The sequence below is a fragment of the Micropterus dolomieu genome, linkage group LG20 (genome assembly GCF_021292245.1).
Source record: "Micropterus dolomieu isolate WLL.071019.BEF.003 ecotype Adirondacks linkage group LG20, ASM2129224v1, whole genome shotgun sequence".
Classification (NCBI taxonomy): domain Eukaryota; kingdom Metazoa; phylum Chordata; class Actinopteri; order Centrarchiformes; family Centrarchidae; genus Micropterus; species Micropterus dolomieu.
Window position 1 is genome coordinate 11,973,445 of NC_060169.1, and position 23,549 is coordinate 11,996,993.

Consider the following 23,549-nt stretch of genomic DNA (forward strand, 5'->3'; position numbering starts at 1 on the left):
AACGGCCGTGTTCACGCAATGAAATTTGTATTTATAAGTCCTGACTGAAGACCTTCTGAAGTCTTCAGATGGTGTTCAGTTACACAGAGAGTGACGTAACCCGCTTACGTCACGGTCAGCTGTGCGATGAGGAAGTAAACATTAATTCAAGTGGACGGACAACGCGACGGAGAAAGGTACAACACACTGCTGTAGTTAGATGTAGATAACGTTACAATTACATTTTATTTTATTTACCGTCTGAGTTTGTGTGCGTTGAGGTGTTTTGTCACCGTTTTTTCGCGCTGGTGAACAATATTTGATTTTAGGAATTTGCTTCTCGGCTCTGCCGCACCGTTAGCTTTCGAGCCTTAGCTACAGTAACGTTAACAACACATTTTCTTGGTGTCTTAGTCTTGGAGTTTCCATATTTAAAAAGGACATCTATAGCCTATGTGCCTTTTTCCTGGTCTGCTGTTGAACTTGAACGAGCCATTTGGAAAGTCTGAGGTGCTGCACAGATGGACACATGCACTAAATTATAACAAAAGCGAACTAGTTACTGTTGAGGGCAGAGCCCTAGACTTGAAACTTTGACTCCAGTCAAACCTAAAGAAAATGGTATGGTAAAAAATGGTAAGACTTAACTTTTTTGAGATTTGACCCCCTGAAGACTTGACTTGAGGAATAAAAGTAACAAAAAGATAAGATAAATGTCTAAACTTTTAACCTGATGAAATCCCTGAACAATTAAAAAAAGTCTTATTTAATTAATCCCACGTGCAATAAGTGCTCTTAATTTAAAAAAATAAACTGTCTCTTGGTTCCCTGCACAGCTTAGCAAGATATTTTTCTTATCGTTACTCTTTGGGTTGCAGCTTTTGTTGCTTTTATCGCAACACCCATTGTCTTATTATGAACTGTATAGACATAGTTCAGCCCTTTCATGTTAATGTTTCACGTTTGTGTTTTATGCCTCTAAAAGAACTTCCTCTTGTGGGTCAATAAAGATCTGAAAAGAAATAGACAATGACAGGCAGGCCTAACTTAGCTAATTATCTTAAGTGTTCAGTTAGACCTGTGTATTCATTGGGGTGAGGTCTCAGCTTCATGATACATTAACCAACTTAACCAAATGTTAAAATGCTGCAACTAACAATTAAAAAAAGTAAAAAATTCAGTCCATTAAATTGTCAGAAAATAGTTTTGACAGGTGCCGCTGCACAATTTCTAAAAGCCCAACGTGATGTCTTGTCTTGTTTTGTCCGTCCAGAAATCTAAACCTGTCAAGCAGGTGTGGACAAGACAGCAAGAAGAAAAGGCCCAAAATGCTGATGATCGCGCAGACAGGAACAGTTCAGTTATTTAATTGCAAAGTGATGATACTTAAGCCTACAAACAACTATAACAAGTCCAGACAGAAGCAGTAGAGAATTCACTAGTAAACAGGAATACGGCAGGTAAAAGTGACAGGCAGGTACAGATTAGGGTTCGAGTGGCTCGAAAGCAAAGGCACAAAGCAACATTGGTGATCAGACCTAGAGCAGGTGGAGATGGGTTGGTATACATACTGTGGGGGGTGATTGGGGAGTGAGGTGACAGGGAGCGGTGGGGCAGTCTGAGGGCATCTGGTGGATGGATGGAGAATGGCAAGTCTGGATAGTTCCTAAGAAATGCACAGGACATACAGGCAGACTGAGTTAAATAAAAACTACTTATATTCAATTTACATAGATATAAAAACCAAATTCTCATCTTTGAGAAGCCGGAAAATGCAAATGTTTGGGCTTTGTAATGATTGGAGTTTCTGATAAAACTCAACAGTCTTAGTATCATTAGTTTCAGCTTTAATGCAGTGTACGGTTAATGATCAGCATATTGACTTGCAATTTGTTTATCAAGACTTGTGACAGGACCCACTCCAAAAGATTTAAAACTGCTCTTGTTGAAGGAACAATGTGAGCTAATGAAGGAATATAAAATTAGTTAAATAATGTATTCTTATGTGTTTTTCGATGCTGTTTGAAATATATTCCTATATCATGTCTCTGTGAGCCGTTTTCTCCTTTCCCTTCATTCCCTCTCTGTGAACTATAGGACCGGCTCTCCAAATGACGTCTCTGATTTGCACGTTACAAGACCACGGAGACGATGTCAACTGGTGTGCTTTCTCTGCCAAACTGTTAGCCACATGTTCTGGGGACAAAACTCTCAGGATATACAACACCCATGACTTCTCAGAGCTGCCCTTTTCACCGCTGTCAGGACATGGCTACAGCGTGCACTGCTGCTGCTTCAGCGCCTGCGGACAGTTCCTTGCCTCATGTTCGACTGACGCCACCACACTGGTCTGGTCCATGGACACGGGTGAGATCGAGGCCGTCCTGGAGCATCCTGGTCGCAGTCCTGTGAGGACCTGCGCTCTCTCTCCGGACTCTGCCCACCTTGTTTCAGGTGCTTCTAATGGCACTTTAGCACTGTGGGATTTCCCCTCCAAACAGCTGCGCAGGTAGAGTTGACAGGTTACATTTTTATAGCGCTGAAACGATTAGTCGAACAACATCATTTGCAAAATGTTGTCATAGGTTTGATTTTTAGCTCACTATGTTTTGATATTTTATAGGCTAAATGACTGCTAGATTAATTGGACAAATACTCAGCAGATTAAGTGATAATTAATATAATTTGGTAATTGCATTGGCCCATTATTTATAGAAATACAGCACAGCACAAGTCTCTCATATATTGACAGAAGGAGCTGAAAACCTCTGCAAAAACTCTACTGACGTTGTTCTACCTGAACAATGTGCCTATTTAATGCAGCTGCTGCTGCTTTTGTGTTGTGCTTGTGTAGGACCGGAGCAGTGAATGACACAACACTGGTAGCTTGCTCCTTCAGCCCCTGCAGTCAGGTGTTCATGACCGGCTCCACCTATGGAGACCTCCGTCTGTGGGACCTGGACCTGAACCAGCTCCATGCAGAGAAAAATGCCCACGACCTGGGGGTCACCTGTTGCACCTTCGCTCCCAGCATCCTCAGTGGTGAGAACCATTGCTGTGCTCTGACCATTTATCAACTGCTCTGTGGGACACGGCCTAGTCAGGTGTTTCTGGCAGAAGAAGAAATCCTAAGATTAAAATGAGTGTTATTAAATTAAATATACTTATTTTTCATTTTTGTTGCATACATTTTTTGGGAAAGAGTCCCTCACATCTGATAATTAAAAAGTTTGGCCGAGATGTGAAGAGGCAGGATATTTTACAGTTAAATTAGAATGAATAACTTTAAATAATATATATATAATATGCAAGTATAAACCTGAAATTAAGAAAATTAAGGGTCAACTGTACATGACACTGCAGCCTATAAAACTTGCTTTTGCATATTTGTCGACATATATACTGATATCACTGTAATAATGTCAGCCTGCTGGTGTATGAGTTGGATTTTACATAAAGCCCGCATGTCACCTCGTTACAGTATCCTACATCCTGTCACATTCTTCAGACAAATACTGAAAAAGTCATCCTTTATAAAACACGAAGGTGGTGGTATAACTCCTAAAATCCATTCCGTTACGGCTGCGCCATGGTTGCAGGAGCTAATTGTGGCCATTATAGTCAATTCTTGTGAGTCCACCAGATGGGCCGCAGCGTGTCCCAGAAGTGGCTCTCCGCTCCGCTCCACAGAGAATAGGTAGCAGGTACCTGCTGCTATTTTTGACGCAAGCCGGGTCAAGCAGTACAGAGCAGATCGAACCAGGCAGGAAATCAGACACAGAACGGCATAGAGAATCCGGGCAATTTTCAAAATAAAACACCCTGTGGAGACTCCCGTTCGTAAAACAACAATAAACACGGTTAAAACAGACACAAAAAGAAATCATTTAACTATGTAGCCTACTTAATCACAGTGGAAGCACAAAATACAAACACTAATTACCAAATCCACAAAATCTAAACATGTCAACAAAATCAGGCAGGCAAAATGCTCCTTGTGGGAAATGCAGTCTGAAGTTGACAGAATGAAACGGGGTCACAGAGAGCTGTGAAGAAGGCAGTAGAAGCACAAAAATATAAAATTAATAACAAGTCTGTAACGTGTGGCAGGCTGCACGCTGCTGAAACGCTTCGGTCGAATCAAAACTGTGGCTCAGCCTTAATGTGCCGTAGCCGGAATCACTGGATTCATGGAGTAAGAGTGTAATTATGGTAATATTGATATCCACCCTTCCCTAAGGTTTGTCAGAATCCTGTCAGTGGTGTCAGTGATGTTGTGTGTTATCAACAGAAACGTGACGCACAGCTGATGTGTTTTGCCTCTGTCTAATTTCACTGTTGGGGGAAAATAACATATATTTCCGATTTCTTTGGTGTAATGCAATGTTTGTTTCTTTTAGGTGGTCAAGTTGTGCAGTTTCATCTGGCATCATGTGGGCAAGACAGTCTCCTCAAGATCTGGACCATTAACAAGTTCTACTCTGGAGGTAGAGTGACATATCTTTACAAGCTGGAATATCTATCTATCGATCGATCAGTATTTAGACAGTGGCTAATTTACTCTGTGTTGGAGAAACTCCACTCTGCACATACTGTAGTTGTCTAGACTAGAGACAACTCTGAGGCTGAATATTGATGTGTGCAGTTTCTGTATCAATTAACTTCAATCTGATTACAGCCCTCAGAGGCACAGCCCTTCATCTGTGTAACTGGTTTGTAATATATCAGCACCAATAAATCAAGGCAAATCACTGGTGCTGCGAAATAAAAGTACACTGTCTTTTAATTAAATCCAGAGTACCTGCCTGTTCAACCTTTTTTCCCCCTCTGTTTTTCAGGCTATTTATTGTTTGTATTTATGCACAGATTTGGCAAATTAAATGTCCTCACTTTTCTGCGTTCAACAACTCCCCTTCTTTCTTCTTTCTTTCTGTCTTTTTGTCTCTCACTTTTTTTGGTGGATTTTTTATCAAGGCAACATTAACATTCATCACTCGCAACACAATCCAGTCTTCATTAAAAAAAGTCCTAACTGTTGAATGGCTTACTGTTCAGTTTGACATCTGTCAGAGGGGAATAGTTGACTCATTTCTGTGTGTGACTGCAGTTGTTTCTCTCTTTTGTAGCCTATAACATGCAGCTCCTGCACACATTGACTGGCCAGTCGGCTCCAGTCCTCTCCTGTGCGTACTCCTCAGATGGGCAGCTGCTTGTGTCTGGGTAGGATCTTAAAGAAGGATAAGATATTGGTTTACCTTTCTGTCAACCATTTACCAAAAGCTTATTTCAAGTTTTTAGATAGATTTCTTTTTTTTCCCGGGCAGCCAATATTTTCTGTCTGTGGCAGCGCAGTATGAAAATCAACTTGCAGGGACTAAGTTTGTGACAAATGCACCACTGCCCAGTGGCTGTTCAGGAGATATAGCAAAGGTTGCTGTTTGCACCAACAGCAAGGAAACACTTTCCCATCTGCATTATCACACACTAAAAACACAACTCTGACAACAAAAATAAAAAATGATACAATTTTCACTATGATGTAAGTATTGCAACCAATTACTTCCTGGAATGTAAGAAAATATCAAAAATATTTTAGTACACTTACATAAATCATGTAAATTGGGTTGGAACATGCAAAACCACTTGTTTGTTCCTTTTTTAACCATCTTGATTCCCTCAAGAAAATTCACAAGTAATTGCTGGAGGTGCAAACCATATGCTAAATCCATATTTCACATCAATCTCTTGATCATAAATGGATCAATATCAATCTCTTGATCTCTTGATCTATTTAGGATCAAGAGATTGGTGTGAAATATAGATTGTTTGCCTGGGTAAGTAGGCCACACAACTATAAGAGTGCAGTACTTAAGTTGAACCACTGGAGGGAGACATGGATTGCTTAATTCCTTATAAGTGACTGTGGATCTGAGCATGCTATAACAAATAGTTTGTTATTTAAAATATTCCTCTCAATAAATAATCAATATCACAATTTTATATTTTGATATCCTTTAGCTCTGTGGACAAAACTGTTACAGTCTATGATGCTGTAAGTACCTCTATTCTTTGTTGATTTACATGGCAGTAAAAGGATTTACCATATACTTAAATTATATACGGCTCCATTCATAAGATAACAGTCATATTTGTTTTGTGTTACACTTTGTCTGTTTGCAGAAAAATGCAGTTTTGCTTTACACATTGAAGCAGCATGAGAGGTAAATACTCATTTCCTCATGTGGTTAAGTTTTGTTTGCTGGACTTGCTCAGTGAATATTAGCCTGAATTTGTAAAAGTCCCAAAGTAAATTAATAAATGTTCCTCTTATCTTACAATATAATGTGTATAAGTAGTTATATAATTTAATGTCCTTTCACATATTTGTATCTTTAAAAAATCTTGTATTGAGAGAATGTAGGGACAATATTTAAATCTTCAATATTTAAAAACATATTTTATCAAAATTATAATTGTGTTTTTCTGGTAAAACATTTGAAACCAATAATTTGTATTTCTCACTCCTGGATGTTGTTTGTGCGGAATTCCTAAAAGAGGTCTTTCACAGGTTCTTTTGGTTGATGGTGGTAACTATTCTGTTTACAAATATACACAAGTTCAGTCTCTCTTTAATAAAGATATTTTGGGGGAAAATCTACTGCAAGATGCTTTGCAATGCGAACACTTAAAACAAACAAAAAAACAGGTATTGGTGGTATATTAAGCTATTCTGGACCTAATTTATTTAGTTCCTCAATTCCACTGGACAAATATGATGAGACGTCAGATGGATATATTTCCACTTGAAAGCACAAATTGTTCAGTCATATAAAACATGAGCAGTAAATGTCATTTCCAAAATAAATCACTTGTCGGGAAATCAGAGACACCACACATAGTCCATTTAATTGATTATGACCCAATATGGTCACAAACCATGCCTTTAGCATTTTTATAAAAAGGGGGGACTTTTATCACTCCGTCTCTTCCCCTTAAACGCACACATAAGCCACAGCTGAATGATCGCACTTGCAAGCTATTTATAAGTCCATCAAGCCACCTGTGATTGAAAGGCAGAAAGCTCACTTTCTTTCGATGGGGAAAATGAAAGACTTATTGGGAAAGCGCTAGCTGAAGTGGAGGTAGACGAGGCAAGTTGAGAAGTAGACGAGAGAAAGTGGATAAATGGCAAAAAAGTAAATCATAACATTTGACAAAATACCTCCAGGAAACTGACTTTAGATACACTGGTAGTATAGCAATATGAGAGCATCTTGAAGTTGGGTTTGTGCATGTCTTTCTCTAAATTCTTATCGGAGGTTTTATGAGACGTTGTTTGAAGCCAAACAGCTTTTGTGGATCAACATTTCCGAGCAAATCTAGCTCAGGTTTTAGAGAGACTGTCCTCATTAACTTTGACAATCTTGACTTGTCTGAAAATCTGATGCTTATTTAGATCTTCAATGTGGTAAGCCATCACTGAATTTGCCCTCTGACGGAGAACATTTCCATCCCTGCAACATATTTAGGTCTGGTATTGAGCCATAGTGCCCACCTTTTAACCCTGTAAGAGTCAAACTGTAGCCCCAGATCTTCAGACAGGGACATTACAGCTAATAAGAAGCCCAGGACTAAGAATTGGGGCTTTTGGCTTCAGGTTCTCAATGCTTTGAATGGACCTCTATTGCTCACAGAATTATTATCATACTTTTTTACAGATTTGGTGCTATGTGTATTTAAAAAAACATTCTTGTTCTTTTACTTTGTCTTTATAATTAATATATTAGGACTCAGCGATTTGCCGTTGTGTGATAGATCTCTTTGGAAACATTTTTTTTCTTTCTGTTATTATACAGAGTAAGTTACACCTCAGTGTTAACAGACCGACACCAGGTGATTACTGTCCTCTGCTGCAGGTACGTGACGGCATGCTCTTTCTCTCCAACTACACCACTAATTGCTACAGGATCTATGGATAAGACTGTAAACATCTGGAGGCTGGAGGACGGATGCAGTGGTGGGAAACACACACACACACAGACACACACACTACTCCAAAGAGTAACATTTATATTTTGATGATTTATTACATTTGTTTTGACTTGCAATCTATTTTTGTGTCTGCTTCCTTTTCTGCACCTTGCGTCCAATGGAAAGGCGGGAAGTCGTTGCCTGGTTAGTTTTCTTTTTATCTTGCACATTGTGTTTTTTACGTTGCCAAATGTACACTAAACAACCGCAAACAGTACAGGAGCAGTCATAGACCAGGTTTTATTGCTCCTGTTTTCATTCCCAGGTGGCGTTCTGTTTGCCAGCTCTGAAAATCGGCAGAAAATCTTGAAGATGCTGTATATGTATTTTCTCCTAAATGTGTTCTGTTCTAAGAAAGATGAATGTCATTTGTAGTCCCTTCAATCTTTAGCAGTCTTATTTTATTGCACCTCAATACTAGAAGCTTTTATTTCATCCGTGTGCTGAGATGTGTTAAACTAGTTTCAGCTGGTGGTGAAGGACACAGATGTTGTGTACAAGAGGGCTCTCTTTTTCCTTAATCACTCTTCAGTCTGTTGCGAGTTTGCTCAGAGATTGCATTGCTCATGTTTACGGTTGCTCCTTCCTTTTTTGTCTTTTTTCACTTTCAGAGAAGTCTGCTCTGACATCAAGTGAAGGTAAGAAGGAAGAAAATGAATGTTACGCTGGGGTGCCTGTAAAAATTATCAGTGCAGTTCCTTAAATGAGACACCAGGATAGCCTGCATGGGGAATACTTGGCCATTTATCAGAAGGTGCTGCAGCTGCCGGGGACCGACCGTCTTGCTTTGACTCGCCCTCTCAGGGAGAACCTCAGCGGGCCGATCAAAGCTGCTGGTCAGCGATTGGTCGGAGGATGATGTGTCAGCGTGGCTGGTGGAGGAAGGCCTCGGGGGGTTGGTGGACAAATTTGTGGCTAACAACATAGATGGGACAGAGCTGCTAAGTCTCACCAAGGAAACACTGGCATCAGAGATGCACATAGGTGAGGAAGACGAACATCACACACAGCTCAGCCGGTCCACTGCAATAATCTCTCATAGTCCTAATTCTTGCTTTTGTCAAAAATTTAAGAATATAAACCCGGTTTTATGGGTATTACACGCCTGGTCTCTTGTTAGAATGAACACGGAAATGTGTGGATTAGGATTTTTGTACATGGATAAAAGAAGACATTAAATTAAAGTAAGGGTGAAGAAATTAATGTTGATGGGGTTTTTACTCGGCAAGATTATATAATATTAGGCTGGACTGCAAAAGTACTCAGCTTTGGGGCTTCAGCAGTTTTGACTTTAATCTGGAGCACTTCATCAGTTACATAACCCAATCCCCATAAGGTATAAAGTGGATTTATACCTAATATCATTAGGCCTTCTTGGTTATTTCCAAGTCTGTCTGAAATTTATGTTTACCAGACTTCATATTCCTGACTTTTTCTGCAAGATTTGCAACCACAAGGCTGAAGTAGGAGTGTTATGTTGTTGATGTCAGTCTCTCAGCTAGGCCAATATTCGTCATTAGTAGTTGTCAGCAAATGTTTGTTGTTTTGCCATGCCGTCATCTCCATCCCACAGTCGCTGTCAATCACTCCTCAGTTTACACAGCTTCAGTGGTGGGACAGCTTGTGTCCACATTGTTCTGCTTTTAGTTAACGTAGCACGGATCCCACCTTTTCATCACAACTAATTCAGAGAAGAGTATTGAGGAGAAACGTGCTTTTTTTTCCCACTGCAATGAAAGAAACAGGCATATTTTTCAAAGGTGGGAGTGAAATCAATAAGTGAGCTTTCCTTCTAAAGAGGCAGCATAACAAAATGTAACACAATGTACCATAAAGTGTATCAAGGAGTCTACACAGTATTTTGTGCTCAGCTCTAGTTAGCGCTTTATTTTATGAGAGCATTCATTTTTATATGTTAATAAATGCTTCTAATAACGCAACAGATATGCTCAACAGTGTTTCTCAAACAACAGTATTCAAATTGAAATGCCCTTGAGTGCCAGCTTAGTATTTAACTTCGAATTGGACAGACAGTCAGCAGACATGGTCTGCTCCCTCCATCTTCACTCTCACCCACGCTCACATTTGCCATCCAAGAGTGAAAAGCACTAAACGCAGGAATAACAAATGCTCAGAACCTTGGTATTATTGTGTATGTTAGTGTTTGTCAGATCAGCTTGTTCCACATGACGCTCCAGTGATTTCTTTTGTAATTTCAGCGCACAACGTCTTGTCTGTTTTCTTTTCTGCCACATGTACTTATTCTCTTGCTCTGTCTGTGTGTTCTGTGTGTGTATAGAGTCAGTAGGCCTGCGCAGTAAACTCCTGAGGAAGGTGGAGGAGCTGAAGAGTGATTCAGTGTGTTCAGGCATTCCTGATGAGTTCCTTTGTCCAATCACCAGAGAGCTAATGAGGGAACCAGTCATTGCTGCTGGTATGCAAAGATCACAGCTTTTCCTCCTTACACAATTTACATATAATGACAACATTTAAGTTCATGAACTCATGAGACACAGACTCCAAACTTTTGTGTTTCTTCAATGGATTTGTTTGTTTAATTTGAGTGTACTGTGGACATCTCCGAACAGATGGATACTCATATGAAAGAGAGGCCATCGAGAGCTGGATCAACACCAAGAACCGTTCCAGCCCTATGACCAACCTCCCCTTACTGACCACTCTGCTCACCCCTAACCACACGCTGAAGATGGCTATTGGCCGCTGGAAGACCACCAACTAGCATCCGAAAAGACCTCTGTGCCCTAAATATTGTCCCTAAAGTAGACAGAAACCAGAATCGAGTGTTCCCAGGGATGCTACAGCATTTCAAGGACAGGTGTGTCTGACTTTCTTTACTGGCAAGCTGCAATTTTTGACCGCTGGGGAGCAGAAAGGCAAAAATGTAAACATAAATGTACTGGTCAAAATGCTAGTAATCAGTTACAGATACCGTGCAATATTGATGTCACAGGGATATAAAGCGGCTGTAATCAATATTTTTATACTAACAAAGCTTTATAGTGAGTTTCAGGTATTTTGAGCTGTCTGGCCCACAACTTGACTGTTGTGGTGGACTTCTCACTACGCTCATAATACCTATTATAATGGTGAAAATGTCTGAAAGCTACATGAGCTACAGACTGGAGTGTTGATTTGCAGTTGGATCAGCAATACTAACAACCCATAGAAATTAGCTTAAAGCTGAACAGAGCTTTAATTGAACATTATTAATGTTACTTACTGAAAACACTATTTGCACTATCTGCAGTTAAGCATTACATGTGCATGTCTTTGGATTGTCTGAGCATTGCAAAGCCTTGCTTATTACAAACCCTGTGGGAATAGTTCTTGGCTAAAGTGGTTTAGGGTTGTCTTTCTTGTACAAACAAACATCCAGCTTTAAAAGAAATGAATGACATTAATGAAGGCATTTTTGCAATATTCAGAAATTGATTTGTCCACATTTTTATACAAGTACTTTATTCTGATGGCTTGGTTAAATGTCAGTTTTGATAACTTAGGTTGTACTGAGAAAGACCTCTTATTTATCCATACACACTCTGAAGCTTAGGCAACATTTTCTGGATTATACTGTGAAAGAAGTAGATGTAGAAATATAGTCCTCCATTAATATTTTATTATACCACAATAATCATGTGGTAACATTCTGCAATCCATAGTATAACTGAAAAGTGTATATGACAACTATGGACATATACAGCAATGTAAGAAGTCTCTTAAGATTTGTTATCCTCAACTGTTGCTCGTGTAAATGCTCTCTCTGTGTGTCCAAATAAATCAATAAACACTTCATATGAATGTCTTCTGCTATGCAAAAATAAATAACATGGATATTGAAGCCATCAATTCAATATTAGATATTGACAAGAAGTTTCCAACAATGTCATGTACAGTACCATTTTTATCAAATGTACCAAGAAAAAGAATCTCAAGTACACAAAGTGATTTCTTTTGAAGCCTGTAATTCTGACAGATAACTACTTACAGGGAAATATATCATCTGCAAATATAGTGTACACCGTACAAATATAAATGTTATTTAAAAGACACTTGACAATAGAAATGGTCATATCCTGCAACTAACAGCATGAGGTTGTTTTATATTCATGCACAAAGCTTTCTTTGACTTCTATACTGTATTTGATATAATAAATTTAAAGTTTAGACAATATACTACTTATGTTTTTAAATCCCTACTTAAGGTATGTCTGGTTTTCTTGAATACACTAGTGTAGCTGTAGACATGTAAGCAAAAGCATAGTAGCCTGAGTTGAACACTGGTTCTAGATTGTAAATGCAGTGCAGCAGCATAACTCTACGAAACAGGCTCAGGGAAGGGAGCCACACTCAAACCAGTCTCCCTTGCTACCTTATGTGGGACATAGTTTGTTGAAAACAGCCTGTATCTGTGCTTTGATAAACTATATTCAGACGTTGGACTCTATAAATGAGCGTTTGGGTTTGATGGGAGCCATATGCAAAGCCGGGTTGTCTCTCGTTAAGCTCGCCTGTCTGTGCCTCCCATCGGGGAAGCGTAGCTGGGAGGATGCCGTGCCTCTGGCCTCTCGCTGGTGGAGCCGCTCTCCAAAGTCCCTGCCCTGCTGCTGGCTGTTTGCCTGACTTCCAGAGAGCTGCTCCTGGAATGAAGCGCGTTTGAACTCATTGTTGAACCCTTGAAACTCCATTACGGACATACTGAAACTCTCCACCCCTCCTCCTCCTCCCTGCCGGCTCAGGCCAGAGGTCAGCTGGCCCTGGACTCGCACTGATTTGTCCATTACTCCCATGAAGGGCCGGGGCTTTAGCTCAGGTTTTGTCTTGAAGCTACCACTGCTCTTGATGGGGCATGGGGCGTCCGACACCTGCTGCCTGCCGCCATCTGATAGGTTTCCACTAGAGGCCTGACTGGAGCTGGAGCCCCTTGAGCCTGCTGTTCCTCCTCCTCCACCACCCTCCCTCCTAACCTCCATACCAGACCCCAGAGCAAGAGCCAGGCCATCCAGAGCCGCAGAGTGGGTGGAGAGTCTATCAGAGCCCCTGGAAAAGCTGGAGGAGCGGGGCTGGTACATCTGGAGAGGCCCAGGTGGGGATGAGCTGTTGGGGGACATGGGGTGAAAATGCTCCGTGGGGCTGTGTCCAGAGTGTTCATTGGCCGATCCAGGGCCGATGTCAATACCCAGCACTGGCGCAGGCCTCAAAGAGGTGGAGATGTGTCTGCCTGGCAGAGGACTGGAGGGGCCACACAGAGAGAGAGGCCTGCCCCCGACTCTGTTCCCTGACTGGAGGGAGTGGCAGTGGTGATGAGTCCTGCTGCCCTGGTTCTGGGTCTGCCTATTCATAGCAGGAACATGCTCAGGCATTTCCACAAACAGTTGGTTCTGCACATATTCCTCTTGAGGGAAACATGGCGACTGATCTGCTAAACCAAAGGCCACACCTCCAGGGAGAGTCCTGTTCGGAGCGTACGGATTCAGAGGCCAAAAGTCTGGACTTTTCCCACACTGCAAACTTGCTTCCTCACCTTCCTCCTTCTCTGCATCAGTCTGCTCTGATTGGATTTGTCTCTCTAGACTTCCTTGTGAATAGACGTCTGTCTCCTCCTCTGTGGCTTGATGGTGGTGGGTGTGAGGGTCCCTGTTGTAACCTTGTGCCGTGTTGTTGCTTGATGCCTTCTGATAATGTTTGCATTCCTCCTCTACCCGTACCAGCAGGCGCCGGATCTCCCGGTTAGACGGGGAGAGTCGTGCTGCTTCGTGGAGGTCTGCCAGCGCTGCAGCAAACTGCCTGGGGAGCATGAGAAAAAAAAACCTTAACTTTACAGTGCCACAGAGATGTAGCATCCCAGTTAATTGCTGATTCTCATATGTCTGACTTTCCATTGAGTAAAATGATATTGCTTTGAAATAATATACATTATTTATTATGGTTGTACCTGCTACTCCTCTTGGCACGTGCTCTGGCATAATACGCTTCATAAGACTTGGGTTTGAGTTCCAGGGCTTTTGTTGCAAAGTCCTCAGCTATGCCAAAATCCTGTGTTTTCAGATAGGAAAGTGCATTTAGTTTTTGAATTTCAATGTAAATATCATACACAGCACAGTAACAAACTATGGTCAGCTGTGTGTTTACGTGACCATGTCTGCAAAGCAAACATGTTCCAATCTAATCTGAGCCAATTCCAGTAAAAATAGTGTTTGTGTTTGTATCTTCGTTTTATGGATCTGGAAGATTGAATCCTGTGTAATGAAACAGAACATACGCTGCAATCATTTTTATTGACCAGTGAACAGAGGAAAAGAGAGGAAGAGAAACAGACAGAGAGCAGCTTGTTTTTCTGATGGTTTTTACTGCTCTCATCATCACTTTCAGGTGAGTATTTAACGACACAAATACATTGTGATTCCATCCTTGAGAGTGAGGTCAAAATGGCAACCTTCAATGTGAGATTGTGAGTATTGCTGCTGAATGTTTAATGATGGTATCATGTAGTCTCTCTGCTGGCCCTTACTGCCTGCATTCTGATATAATATGTGGATTTAGCCAGCCCACTCGCACGTCCACTGTAAATAACCCCCTGTAGAGACAGAGAGAAAGAGAGTCCGCTTGGTCTGCCAGAGAGAGTGACCTTATCACATCACATTATCTGCTCCATTATTCATCGGCCACAGTGACCCTAAGGATGGCATTTTTACACAGTCTGTTAGGACGGCTGTCATCACCAGGGTGGGTTCCAAATCTGGCTGCAGGCCACACACATCTATCTCTACACTAACAGCACACAGTTATTCATTATGTCACCACCTGCTTCCAGGTCTTACACGTACATTTTGTTTACCAGGGAGACATGAAATTAGATCTGAAAAGCAGAGATATTTTTACAGTGCTGCTGTCATTATCTTTTTATGTTGATACAGATAAATTATATATCTTATGGAACCATCTACCTCGCCTTGCCAGCCCTCCTGCCATCTCATCAGTGTCAAATGAACCTGCCGGCGTTAAATAGTGTATGAGTAGTTTGATACAGCTGTGGGCCTTACATTGGTTTTCCTGCGGCAGCGGGAAAGGTTTAGATAGAGGGAGACTCGCAGGTCCTTGAGCCCTTTCAGCTCCTCTCCTTGTCCCTCACGAGGTAGCTTCCTCAGGGCGTACTGATATCGCTGGCCTGCCTCCTTCATACGTCCCTTCTGAGAAACACACAGAAAGGAGATAGGGAAGGCCATTTTTGACAGCTAATCCACAAAAACACCTTGTTTGAAGTCTACTACAATAAAAGGTTGCAGGGTTTCCCACACCCTCACACCACACTATAACATTCACCATAACATACCTTGTAAAGTATGTTCCCTTCCTCCATAAGCTTCTGCAGCAGGATGAGGAGAATGTCTGGTTTGGAGGAAGCCATAGCCCATGTAGCATGACCTGATGGGTACAAATATTTATCTTTCTATTATATGTCTCACCTAGTCTCTTTTACTTTGTGTCTTACATAAATCATGTACCTGATCGATCATGTGGAGCCGTTTTGTAGCCTTCCAGTTGATGAAGGAGAGCAACAGAGGATGGAGAAGGAGAGAGGGAGTTATAGGAAGTGGATGTAAAACTGCTGGTGCTGCAGGATAGAGTGTAACAATATACTGTATGGAAGTAAAATGGGAAAATGTAAAGGAATATAAATGCAGAGTGTACAGGTGTAAAAGTCTAGCACATACATACAAATATATCCAAGAGAGCTAAGTCTTCATTGATTGGTTGAAGTCAGATAGAATAGTCAGTTTAGCCAGAGAGGTGTTGATTCAAGTTTATGCTCATTTAAGAGGATGTACTGCAGTTTGTGGAGCTGTTTAAATAGGTGGGTGCATGGCTGTTATGGTAAAAAACAACAACAACAGCTGCATAATGATAATAATAATAATAATAATAATAATAGCTGTAGCACTTTTAAAACATGGTAAATATACCCATCTTGGATCCCTTCTTAAGCAGTGAGGCCACTAGGGCCGGGTTCTGGCAGCCAGTCGTCCGGTCTGAACCTCTGGCACCGTTGTTCTCGGCTCTCTCCAGCACTGCTCCATGTTCCACCAGGCAATGCACCTGGCCGTGCGTGGAATAATAACAACATATTATATTTATATTTAAAAGGTAAATTATTAGATATTTAAATCATTTGGTCTTTATACACTTTATGCTTGACTACATTAGCTGAAAATTAGATGAAAAAGGGGCAGCAACGCTGTCTGCCCCTTTTTCATCCTGAATGATTTTGGAAGATTTTTGATCATCAGATGCCATAGTTTTGATTACTGTCCCGCTGATCAATAGATTACATGAATACGAGCAAAAATGCTCGGTTGAAGTTTCTCCACATGAACTGTGATTACAAATTCACGACCTGTGTTGTGGATGCAAATGATTATTATTGTTATTTTTAGTGAGTATAATTTATTTAATTTGTCTAAAGTAGCTTAAAATGTGTTTTTGTGAGTGTGAGACAATTATGTATTGTACTTTGCTAATCCTATTTTAACAATTAATATGCTTTGCAGCTAATTGTCAAGTATACACTTCTCAACCAAGGTCTCTTAACTGCAAACTACAGGGAGAATTTTTTTTTGTTTTGGTAAGGAATATTTACAAGTAAATGCAAATAAAAGTATATCAAATAAATCTCTATTTTTCCCCTCCATTGTCAACATCGTCTCAACAACAACATAAAACCCACTGTATCTGCATCCCCGTTTAGGGCAGCTAGGTCAAGAGGAGTCCGTCCCTGTCTATCCGGTTGGTTTACGTCTGCGCCTGCCTCCACCAGAAGCTGCACCACTTCTTTCTGGCCCTTCAGACAGGCCCAGCTAAGTGCTGTCAGCCCCTCCTGATCAGCAGAGGACAGAGAGGCACCTGGGACCACAAACAATACAAATATTGCAGTTAATCTGCAGGTAATATACATTCAGTAAACATGTTAAGATATTAATGGGGCAGGTGGGGACTCTCGCCTTTTGACAGCAAGAGTTCAACAGTGCTTGTATGGCCCTCAGAAGCAGCCAGCATCAGTGCAGTGCGACCGGGCTTGTCGCTGACGTTGATATCTGCACCTTGTTTCAACAGCAACTCTGCTACCTGGGAAAGGGAAGAAAAATATTTCAATCAATGGGGAAAAAAGACAGAACTGGTCAAATGAAGAACATCCTGTGCCGCCTCACCTGTGTGTGCCCGTGTTTGGTGGCACAAAGCAGCGGGCCCATCCCCCTGCGGTTGGGTATCTCCAGGCTTGGCCCCTGCTCCAGGAGGAATGCACACATCTCCATCCTCCCTCTCCCTGCTGCCGCGCTCAGCACTGACAGAGAGTCGGCATAGAGATGAGACGACGAGGCGGAGAAGAATATGTAATTGACACATTTAGGAGAAATGTAGGAGCAGGAGTGAGAAACAGAATGAAAAACAAGGGTGGTTATTTCCATCATGTATTTGATTCTAACACAGGTGTTGTAGCTTTGGGGAATTTGTTGCACCATAACATTTTGCTGAGGCAAAGTTTTAGTACTTTCGGTTTTAATACCGATCTAGATATCTGACAAGTACTAGAGATCAAAATTGCTCAAATGCACTTTCTCTGTCTTGTTCCTCCTCTTCAACAATAAAAGAAAGCAAAAAACAATTATTTCGAACCATAACTGTACACACTAGATAAGCTGCATCCTCCTTAACCAGCCAGTGTTACTTTGACAAACGATGATCACAGTGTGCGAGTCCTTCAGGTAATTGCGCAGCTGGGGATAGAGGCAAGGTATTGATGCCTTTCTCTAATCTCCAAGTACCCTTGATAAATGACATCATGTTTCATGTGACCACATGCTTCAGTGAACAAATCAATCGTCTAATACTGCATTTAAAGATAAGTTATTGTCATCTGAGAGACAAAGAAGAAACAAAACTGCCTAGTAGTCTTTGATAAAATAATATTCTTATTAAAGAGAATATTAAAAAGCACTGTATGCACTTAAATCTTGGGTAACTGTATTCCCTAAAAAGAGTGCATATTCCTGGTTAAGTAATCAGACTTATGTCCATGACTGATCATTTTATCTGTGCAAATGACTGTAATCCAGTGATACTAACACTAAACATAAACATGAAACAAAGCTATAGTACTGTACATGCAAAGGTGAATGTTTCAAAGCCTATTTCGTGCTCTCACTTTTTCCATCTCACCACCGAACTGGACTGTGTAATAGAATTATACCCTAATGGTGCTGTAGAGATACAGGCTTCATCCGACATGCTTTCAGGAAATGGACCTAACAGAATTCTGCAAGCTGCACTATCGCATCTGTGATAGAGGTAAAAGTATTACAATTGAGTAACAGCTGCTTTTTAGATGCTACAAATGCATCTGGACAAGATATTCTGTGTGATAAACGTGATGTGCAATTTCTGACAAAAACAAAAAATCTATTTACAATCAAATTACCTATTTGATATCAACCAGAGCATCGTGAAATCCTGTTACTGAGCTCCTGCAGCTCCAGTCAAAGAGCTCACTATGCATTCATATTCAGGTGAATTAGCTGTAACATATGTATTCAATGCACAGAGCTAGAATGTGTCTAAAATACAACCACAAAGCCCTTGAGCATGACTCTAGAACCACACTGACGGACAGAAAGAGGTGAGAAATCTAAATTTATCTGACTGATAGGAGAAATTTACCCGTTTCTCCCCAGAGAGAGTCGTGAGCGTCCATCTGCACTGCCAGCTGTTCATCTTTCAAGTCCAGCAAGCTCTTCACCACCTGCAGACAACACAATTTTACAGTCCTCTGTATTGCTGGTTTGCAGTGCAGAAAGAAAACCAAAGCACCCACAGACAAAAAACCACAACAAAAAAATGCATCTAATAAATCCTTTACATCAAGCAAGGACAGGCACCATGCTCTACATAAAAAAAAATATATAAAATTTCAGCAGTGTTCAAAATGTTTTTTCATTAGGACCTTGAGCTGATACGTACCTGTGTGTGTCCTACACTAGCTGCAGCTGTAAGCGCCTGCTGCGCTGCCTGTGTTTTCCCAGTCACTGTCTCATTGCTGTGGTGCTGCTGTGGGTCAGTGGGGATCTCTGCTCCCCAATCCTGGCCCAGCAAGATGTTGATGATTTCTGCATGGCCCTTCAGTCCGGCATGGACCAGCGCACACTGGCCACTCTTATCAGCATGGCCCACCTGGCACAGAGGGATACACAGAAGGACTTACAACACTGGTCCTGGCTGGTGCCTGTAATACGCTGGCCTAGATCAGGCCTGTTTATGTCATCTGTCTCCCAGAATAGATCCTGAAATGGTGGTGAATATGAAACCAGGGCTGTTTAGGGCAGGATATCACTGGTGTAAAGGTTTTGAGAGACAGAGTGTTCTGTCACAGATTTAAATCTGATTTAACCATGGTAATTATACTGGTCACGGCCTACAAACCCACATTTGAGTCTCTTCCTCTTTGTACAGAAATGACACTGACCTTGGCCCCTTTCTTGCAGAGCAGGCTGACAATGTCGGTGTGTCCTGCAGCGGCAGCCAAACAGAGGGGCGTCATGCCGCTGTCAGTGGTCCCATCTACAGGAGCGCCCATTTCAAGCAGCAGAGCCACCATCTCCACATGCCCCAGGTGGGCGTGGATGGCCAGAATGGGGGCATGTCCTACCACCTCTGTACACCAGGTCACACTGGCGCCACCTAGCATCAACAGACGACTTACCTGCAGGATGAAAAAGATGAAGATCTCTGTAAATAAGATTATATATTTGGGCTTTTGAGTGTTGTTCTAATGTAGAGCATGTGTATGTCACCTTGATGTTGGGTGTATATAGGTTCCTGAGGGAAGCCAGCGCAGCGGACAGACTGTCCGTGCTGCAGTTCACCCACATAGCTTGGAGAACGCTGGAGGACACACCTGTCTTCTTACTCAGACCCTGTGAGTGTGTGAGAGAGATAGAAAGAGCTCACACAGATGAGATATGTGGTGTAGAATTTGAATTGCGTCCCAGGAGTAAAGCAGTGTGCACAGACAGTGAGCCATGCATGTAAAAAGTACAATGTTCACTGTACCGTGGGCGTTTATATGATTAGTGCTAATGTGTGTGGGTGATGGTAGGGACATGGGTTCACTCTTATTTGTGTGTTTCTGTGCACTAATATAAAATAAATTACATGATCTTGTTTCCCTGAAGCCTTTGGGAATTGATGAGATTCACAAGGTTTTAGGTACAAACTGTTTCAGTCATAAACATAACAAATTATATACATACACAGTTCCTGTTACCTTGAATATGTGAGCCTTGAGGATGTGGTGTCCCAGTTCCATAGTCTGCTGCCGGTTCAGCTTGCCCTCCTGTCTAGAGAACATGAAGGCCAAGAGAGCGTGGCCACTCCTGTAGACATGGGGAGAGTGCTTATTTATCAGAAATGGCTTCTACCCTGCCTTTGACAAGAATTTACTTTTTTCTGGGAGTATTCACAATTGACTTATAGTACATGCATTTTAAGAATCTTCTGCTGTATGACCTTTGACTTTTAGTCTCACCTTGGGTCACAGAGAAAGTCTGTGCTCTCACCATCTGCTCTCCAAACTAGCCACTCTCTGAAGGAGGGATGACACAGCATCCGTGTGCCATCCCTGCGTCTCACCTACAAACACAAAAATGTAAATGGAACTTTTAAAGTCCTAGGTCTAAGTGAAAATGATGCACGTCACGGCAAAACAAACATAGCATTCATACCAAACAAAAGCTTGAATCATTATGTACCCTTCCATACAGTCATATCAAGAGTCTTACCATGAATCCTGCCAGGCTGTCTAATCTCTGCTGGAAGTCCTTCCACTCCAGCTCCCCCCTCACACTGCCTGCATTCAAGGCCCTGAACATTTGTTCATCAGTCAGTGGGTGCAGAGATGCCAGTGCCACATTTAGCACTGGAAGTACCCGTTCAAAGACCTCTTTATCCGGAAAACTCACTCGACACATCAGCAGGTACACCTAACAGATATTTATATTTCAAGTTAGCACATGTAGATAATGATGTTGTCAGAGATTTACCATTTCTGTGTACGTATGTAGCCAGCATCGAGCTGCATTGCACCAATCAAGCTCTGGGAATGTTTTTTTTAGGGTGGCACATATTCACTTGTAAAATTGGAAAATGATCACATGATCAAGTCATATATGTCAGATGTTTGTGTAGGTGGTCATGGTTGCATTATAATGCATTACATGATATGGATTAATGAAACCAGCCACTGCAAAAGGGAAATAATAGGAGCTTGCCAGCATCTTGTGTTCTCAATTGATTTGAGTTGATCTGTCACATCTCTTTGACTCAGGTATCGTGGAACTTGGATCTTTACCGTATTAACAACATTGTTGGAAGCTCACATGCAACATCCTGAAGGTAAACATGTAAATAACAGCAATAACAACAAAGCAAAAAAAACAAAAAAAAACAAGAGCAAAGCCAAATGTGCATTCCAGACATTTCTTCATATGTCTTCATATGTAAATTGAGATTATTTTGAGTTAATCTTTGAAACCATTGAAATAGATAATTCTACTAAATGATCCATATTTTACTTCTACACAAGCTCTCGTATGTACAGTAAATGTTACTGCCCACTTGGGCCTGCACATCTTTAGCACACCTTTATGCTTTTTTACATCTATTATCCAATCATTGAATCATCAAATTTCACTTGTTCATCTGTTGTTCTATTTTACACTGATTATGTAACATGTGTAAAATGTGTCTGTCATTTACTTCAGTCACTGTGGATTATTTTTGGCACTTTGTATAAAGCTTTTGATCCTGTCATTTTTATCTTTTATTGATGTGAATAGAGTGCGTGTACACTTTTTGTGATAAACATGCCTGAACAATGGTGGTCACCTGTGTACTTTGTGAGGGGATTTTATACACATTGATTGCTTCAAGCCTCAGGCAACAACTCCAAGAGTATATATATATATATATAATTATTATTCTTTATTTATTTATTTATTTTTAATGCCAAATCATAATCTTTTTGACAGTCTTTCCACATGCCCCTGGCAAATAAACCGCCTGGGGTACAAATACTCTTTTCTTGTTGGAAATCAATGCTCTATATTTCTGACCTCTGACAGGGAGACAGGCACCACCAGGTAGTTTCCTCCTTTCAGAGCCAAGTGGCCCTTGTGGAACAAATCCAGGGTCAGCTGAAGGTAGAGGATAGAGCCGTGGCTCCGTGTTGACAGGTGGCTGCTGAACTTGCTGAGGAGCAGCTGATCGGGGGCCGAGCCTGTTGGCGTGGTCACGTTAGCAGCGACCTGGGTGCTGCTGCTCACCCGGTGATGGATGTAGTCACTCAGGTCAGCACCCAGGTCACTGCTGTCTGGCAGGATGTCCAGAGAGATGCCAGAGAAGGGAAGAAGGGTAGTGATATCCTGCAGGAGAAAAAAACAGTTAATTTATGGCTGCTTATTGGTAAAAACAGATGTCACACACGAGCACAAACACCTCAAAATTTAAAGAACAGTAGGTAGCGTGTCTTTGGTGCATTAGCTAAGGACAAATTAAAAGCACCAAAATCAGGACCCATTCCTCAGATGTTGTTGCCTCTGACTCACGCAGAGCCATGGGATACAGTACAGTAAATAGTGTGACAATGACTCAAGCTCCAACATTGCTCACAGGCATCTCTCAGAGTCACATTTCATCTCCTCTCTTGCCATCCTTAGCTGCTCAACACCGGCCAAAACCAGCTATGACTGATACAAAAAAATGTTATTGCAACTCAGTTCCTCATTAACAAAGAATGACATTTCGGTTCAACAACAAGCAATTGACTTTTAGTTCTGGACTGTGCTCCACTTAATGCATTCTCAACAGTTTGTGAAATATCCAGGTTATTATACGAGAGTAAGCATTGCCAGTTAAATGGCTTGTGAAAAGGGAAAGTGTGAATGATGATTCTATCAGGAGGGGATACAGGGAGGGTGGGGTAATAGCTGAACTCTTCATCTTTAAATTTCGGTATTTAATGCTTGCTGACTTCAAATGTATCATGAAGAAAATTACCCCAAATGTGGTTTGTGTATTTCCAAACACTAATCAAATTATGTAACCGACTGGCTGGCTGTCAAGCTCCAGACTCCCAGCAGACTCCAGTATTACCGTCCATTGAGGGCATAATCCATGCGGCATTTGCAGGCTTGGCTTTGGCATTGGACAGACGCGTCTGCTGTTTGGTGGGATTACCAACCGGATTGAGAAAATACATCAGATTCAGAGAGAGCGACAGTGCCAAAAGGCACAATGTCTATACTATGGCAGTAAAAGCACAACATTCAACTACACGGTGTGTACAGGGAGCTCAGATGAAGCAGGTATACCTCTGTGATTCATGTGAGGCAAGGTGAAACTTGGTGGGATGCTTCATCCAAAATACAAAATACTATTTTCCCACTTTAAGTACCTCTATCTTGCCATCTAGA

The 23,549-nt window shown here is 41.4% G+C and overlaps 2 protein-coding genes across 3 annotated transcripts in view; one reads left to right on the plus strand and one right to left on the minus strand.

Moving 5' to 3' along the window:
* Positions 1 to 99: 99 nt before the first annotated feature.
* wdsub1 (WD repeat, sterile alpha motif and U-box domain containing 1) lies at positions 100 to 11,829 on the plus strand. Of its 2 annotated transcripts, none has more exons than XM_046032425.1 (13): positions 100 to 176; positions 2,077 to 2,488; positions 2,834 to 3,021; positions 4,380 to 4,466; positions 5,106 to 5,199; positions 5,998 to 6,031; positions 6,160 to 6,200; positions 7,896 to 7,996; positions 8,137 to 8,154; positions 8,622 to 8,648; positions 8,815 to 8,994; positions 10,310 to 10,444; positions 10,599 to 11,829. In XM_046032425.1, exons 2-13 carry the CDS (start codon positions 2,091 to 2,093, stop codon positions 10,748 to 10,750), a joined length of 1,455 nt encoding a protein of 484 aa, XP_045888381.1. In that variant the 5' UTR covers positions 100 to 176; positions 2,077 to 2,090; the 3' UTR covers positions 10,751 to 11,829. The 2 variants fall into 2 exon arrangements, with proteins under 2 accessions (XP_045888381.1, XP_045888379.1); XM_046032423.1 differs by lacking the exon at positions 100 to 176 and adding an exon at positions 220 to 615.
* A 90-nt stretch (positions 11,830 to 11,919) lies between these two features.
* LOC123958794 (protein TANC1-like) overlaps positions 11,920 to 23,549 on the minus strand; it is a 32,392-nt gene continuing 20,762 nt past the window's right edge. The window contains exons 13-29 of the mRNA XM_046032426.1: positions 22,191 to 22,499; positions 20,859 to 21,059; positions 20,606 to 20,709; positions 20,345 to 20,453; positions 19,872 to 19,994; positions 19,544 to 19,780; positions 19,042 to 19,251; positions 18,742 to 18,823; positions 17,235 to 17,368; positions 17,028 to 17,151; positions 16,754 to 16,929; positions 15,993 to 16,125; positions 15,534 to 15,563; positions 15,362 to 15,453; positions 15,072 to 15,218; positions 13,964 to 14,064; positions 11,920 to 13,815 (exon numbers count right to left, since the gene is read on the minus strand). Of these exons, the coding sequence (XP_045888382.1) occupies positions 12,459 to 13,815; positions 13,964 to 14,064; positions 15,072 to 15,218; positions 15,362 to 15,453; positions 15,534 to 15,563; positions 15,993 to 16,125; positions 16,754 to 16,929; positions 17,028 to 17,151; positions 17,235 to 17,368; positions 18,742 to 18,823; positions 19,042 to 19,251; positions 19,544 to 19,780; positions 19,872 to 19,994; positions 20,345 to 20,453; positions 20,606 to 20,709; positions 20,859 to 21,059; positions 22,191 to 22,499 (3,669 nt within the window). The 3' untranslated portion in view covers positions 11,920 to 12,458. The remainder of the gene's footprint in view (positions 13,816 to 13,963; positions 14,065 to 15,071; positions 15,219 to 15,361; positions 15,454 to 15,533; positions 15,564 to 15,992; positions 16,126 to 16,753; positions 16,930 to 17,027; positions 17,152 to 17,234; positions 17,369 to 18,741; positions 18,824 to 19,041; positions 19,252 to 19,543; positions 19,781 to 19,871; positions 19,995 to 20,344; positions 20,454 to 20,605; positions 20,710 to 20,858; positions 21,060 to 22,190; positions 22,500 to 23,549) is intronic.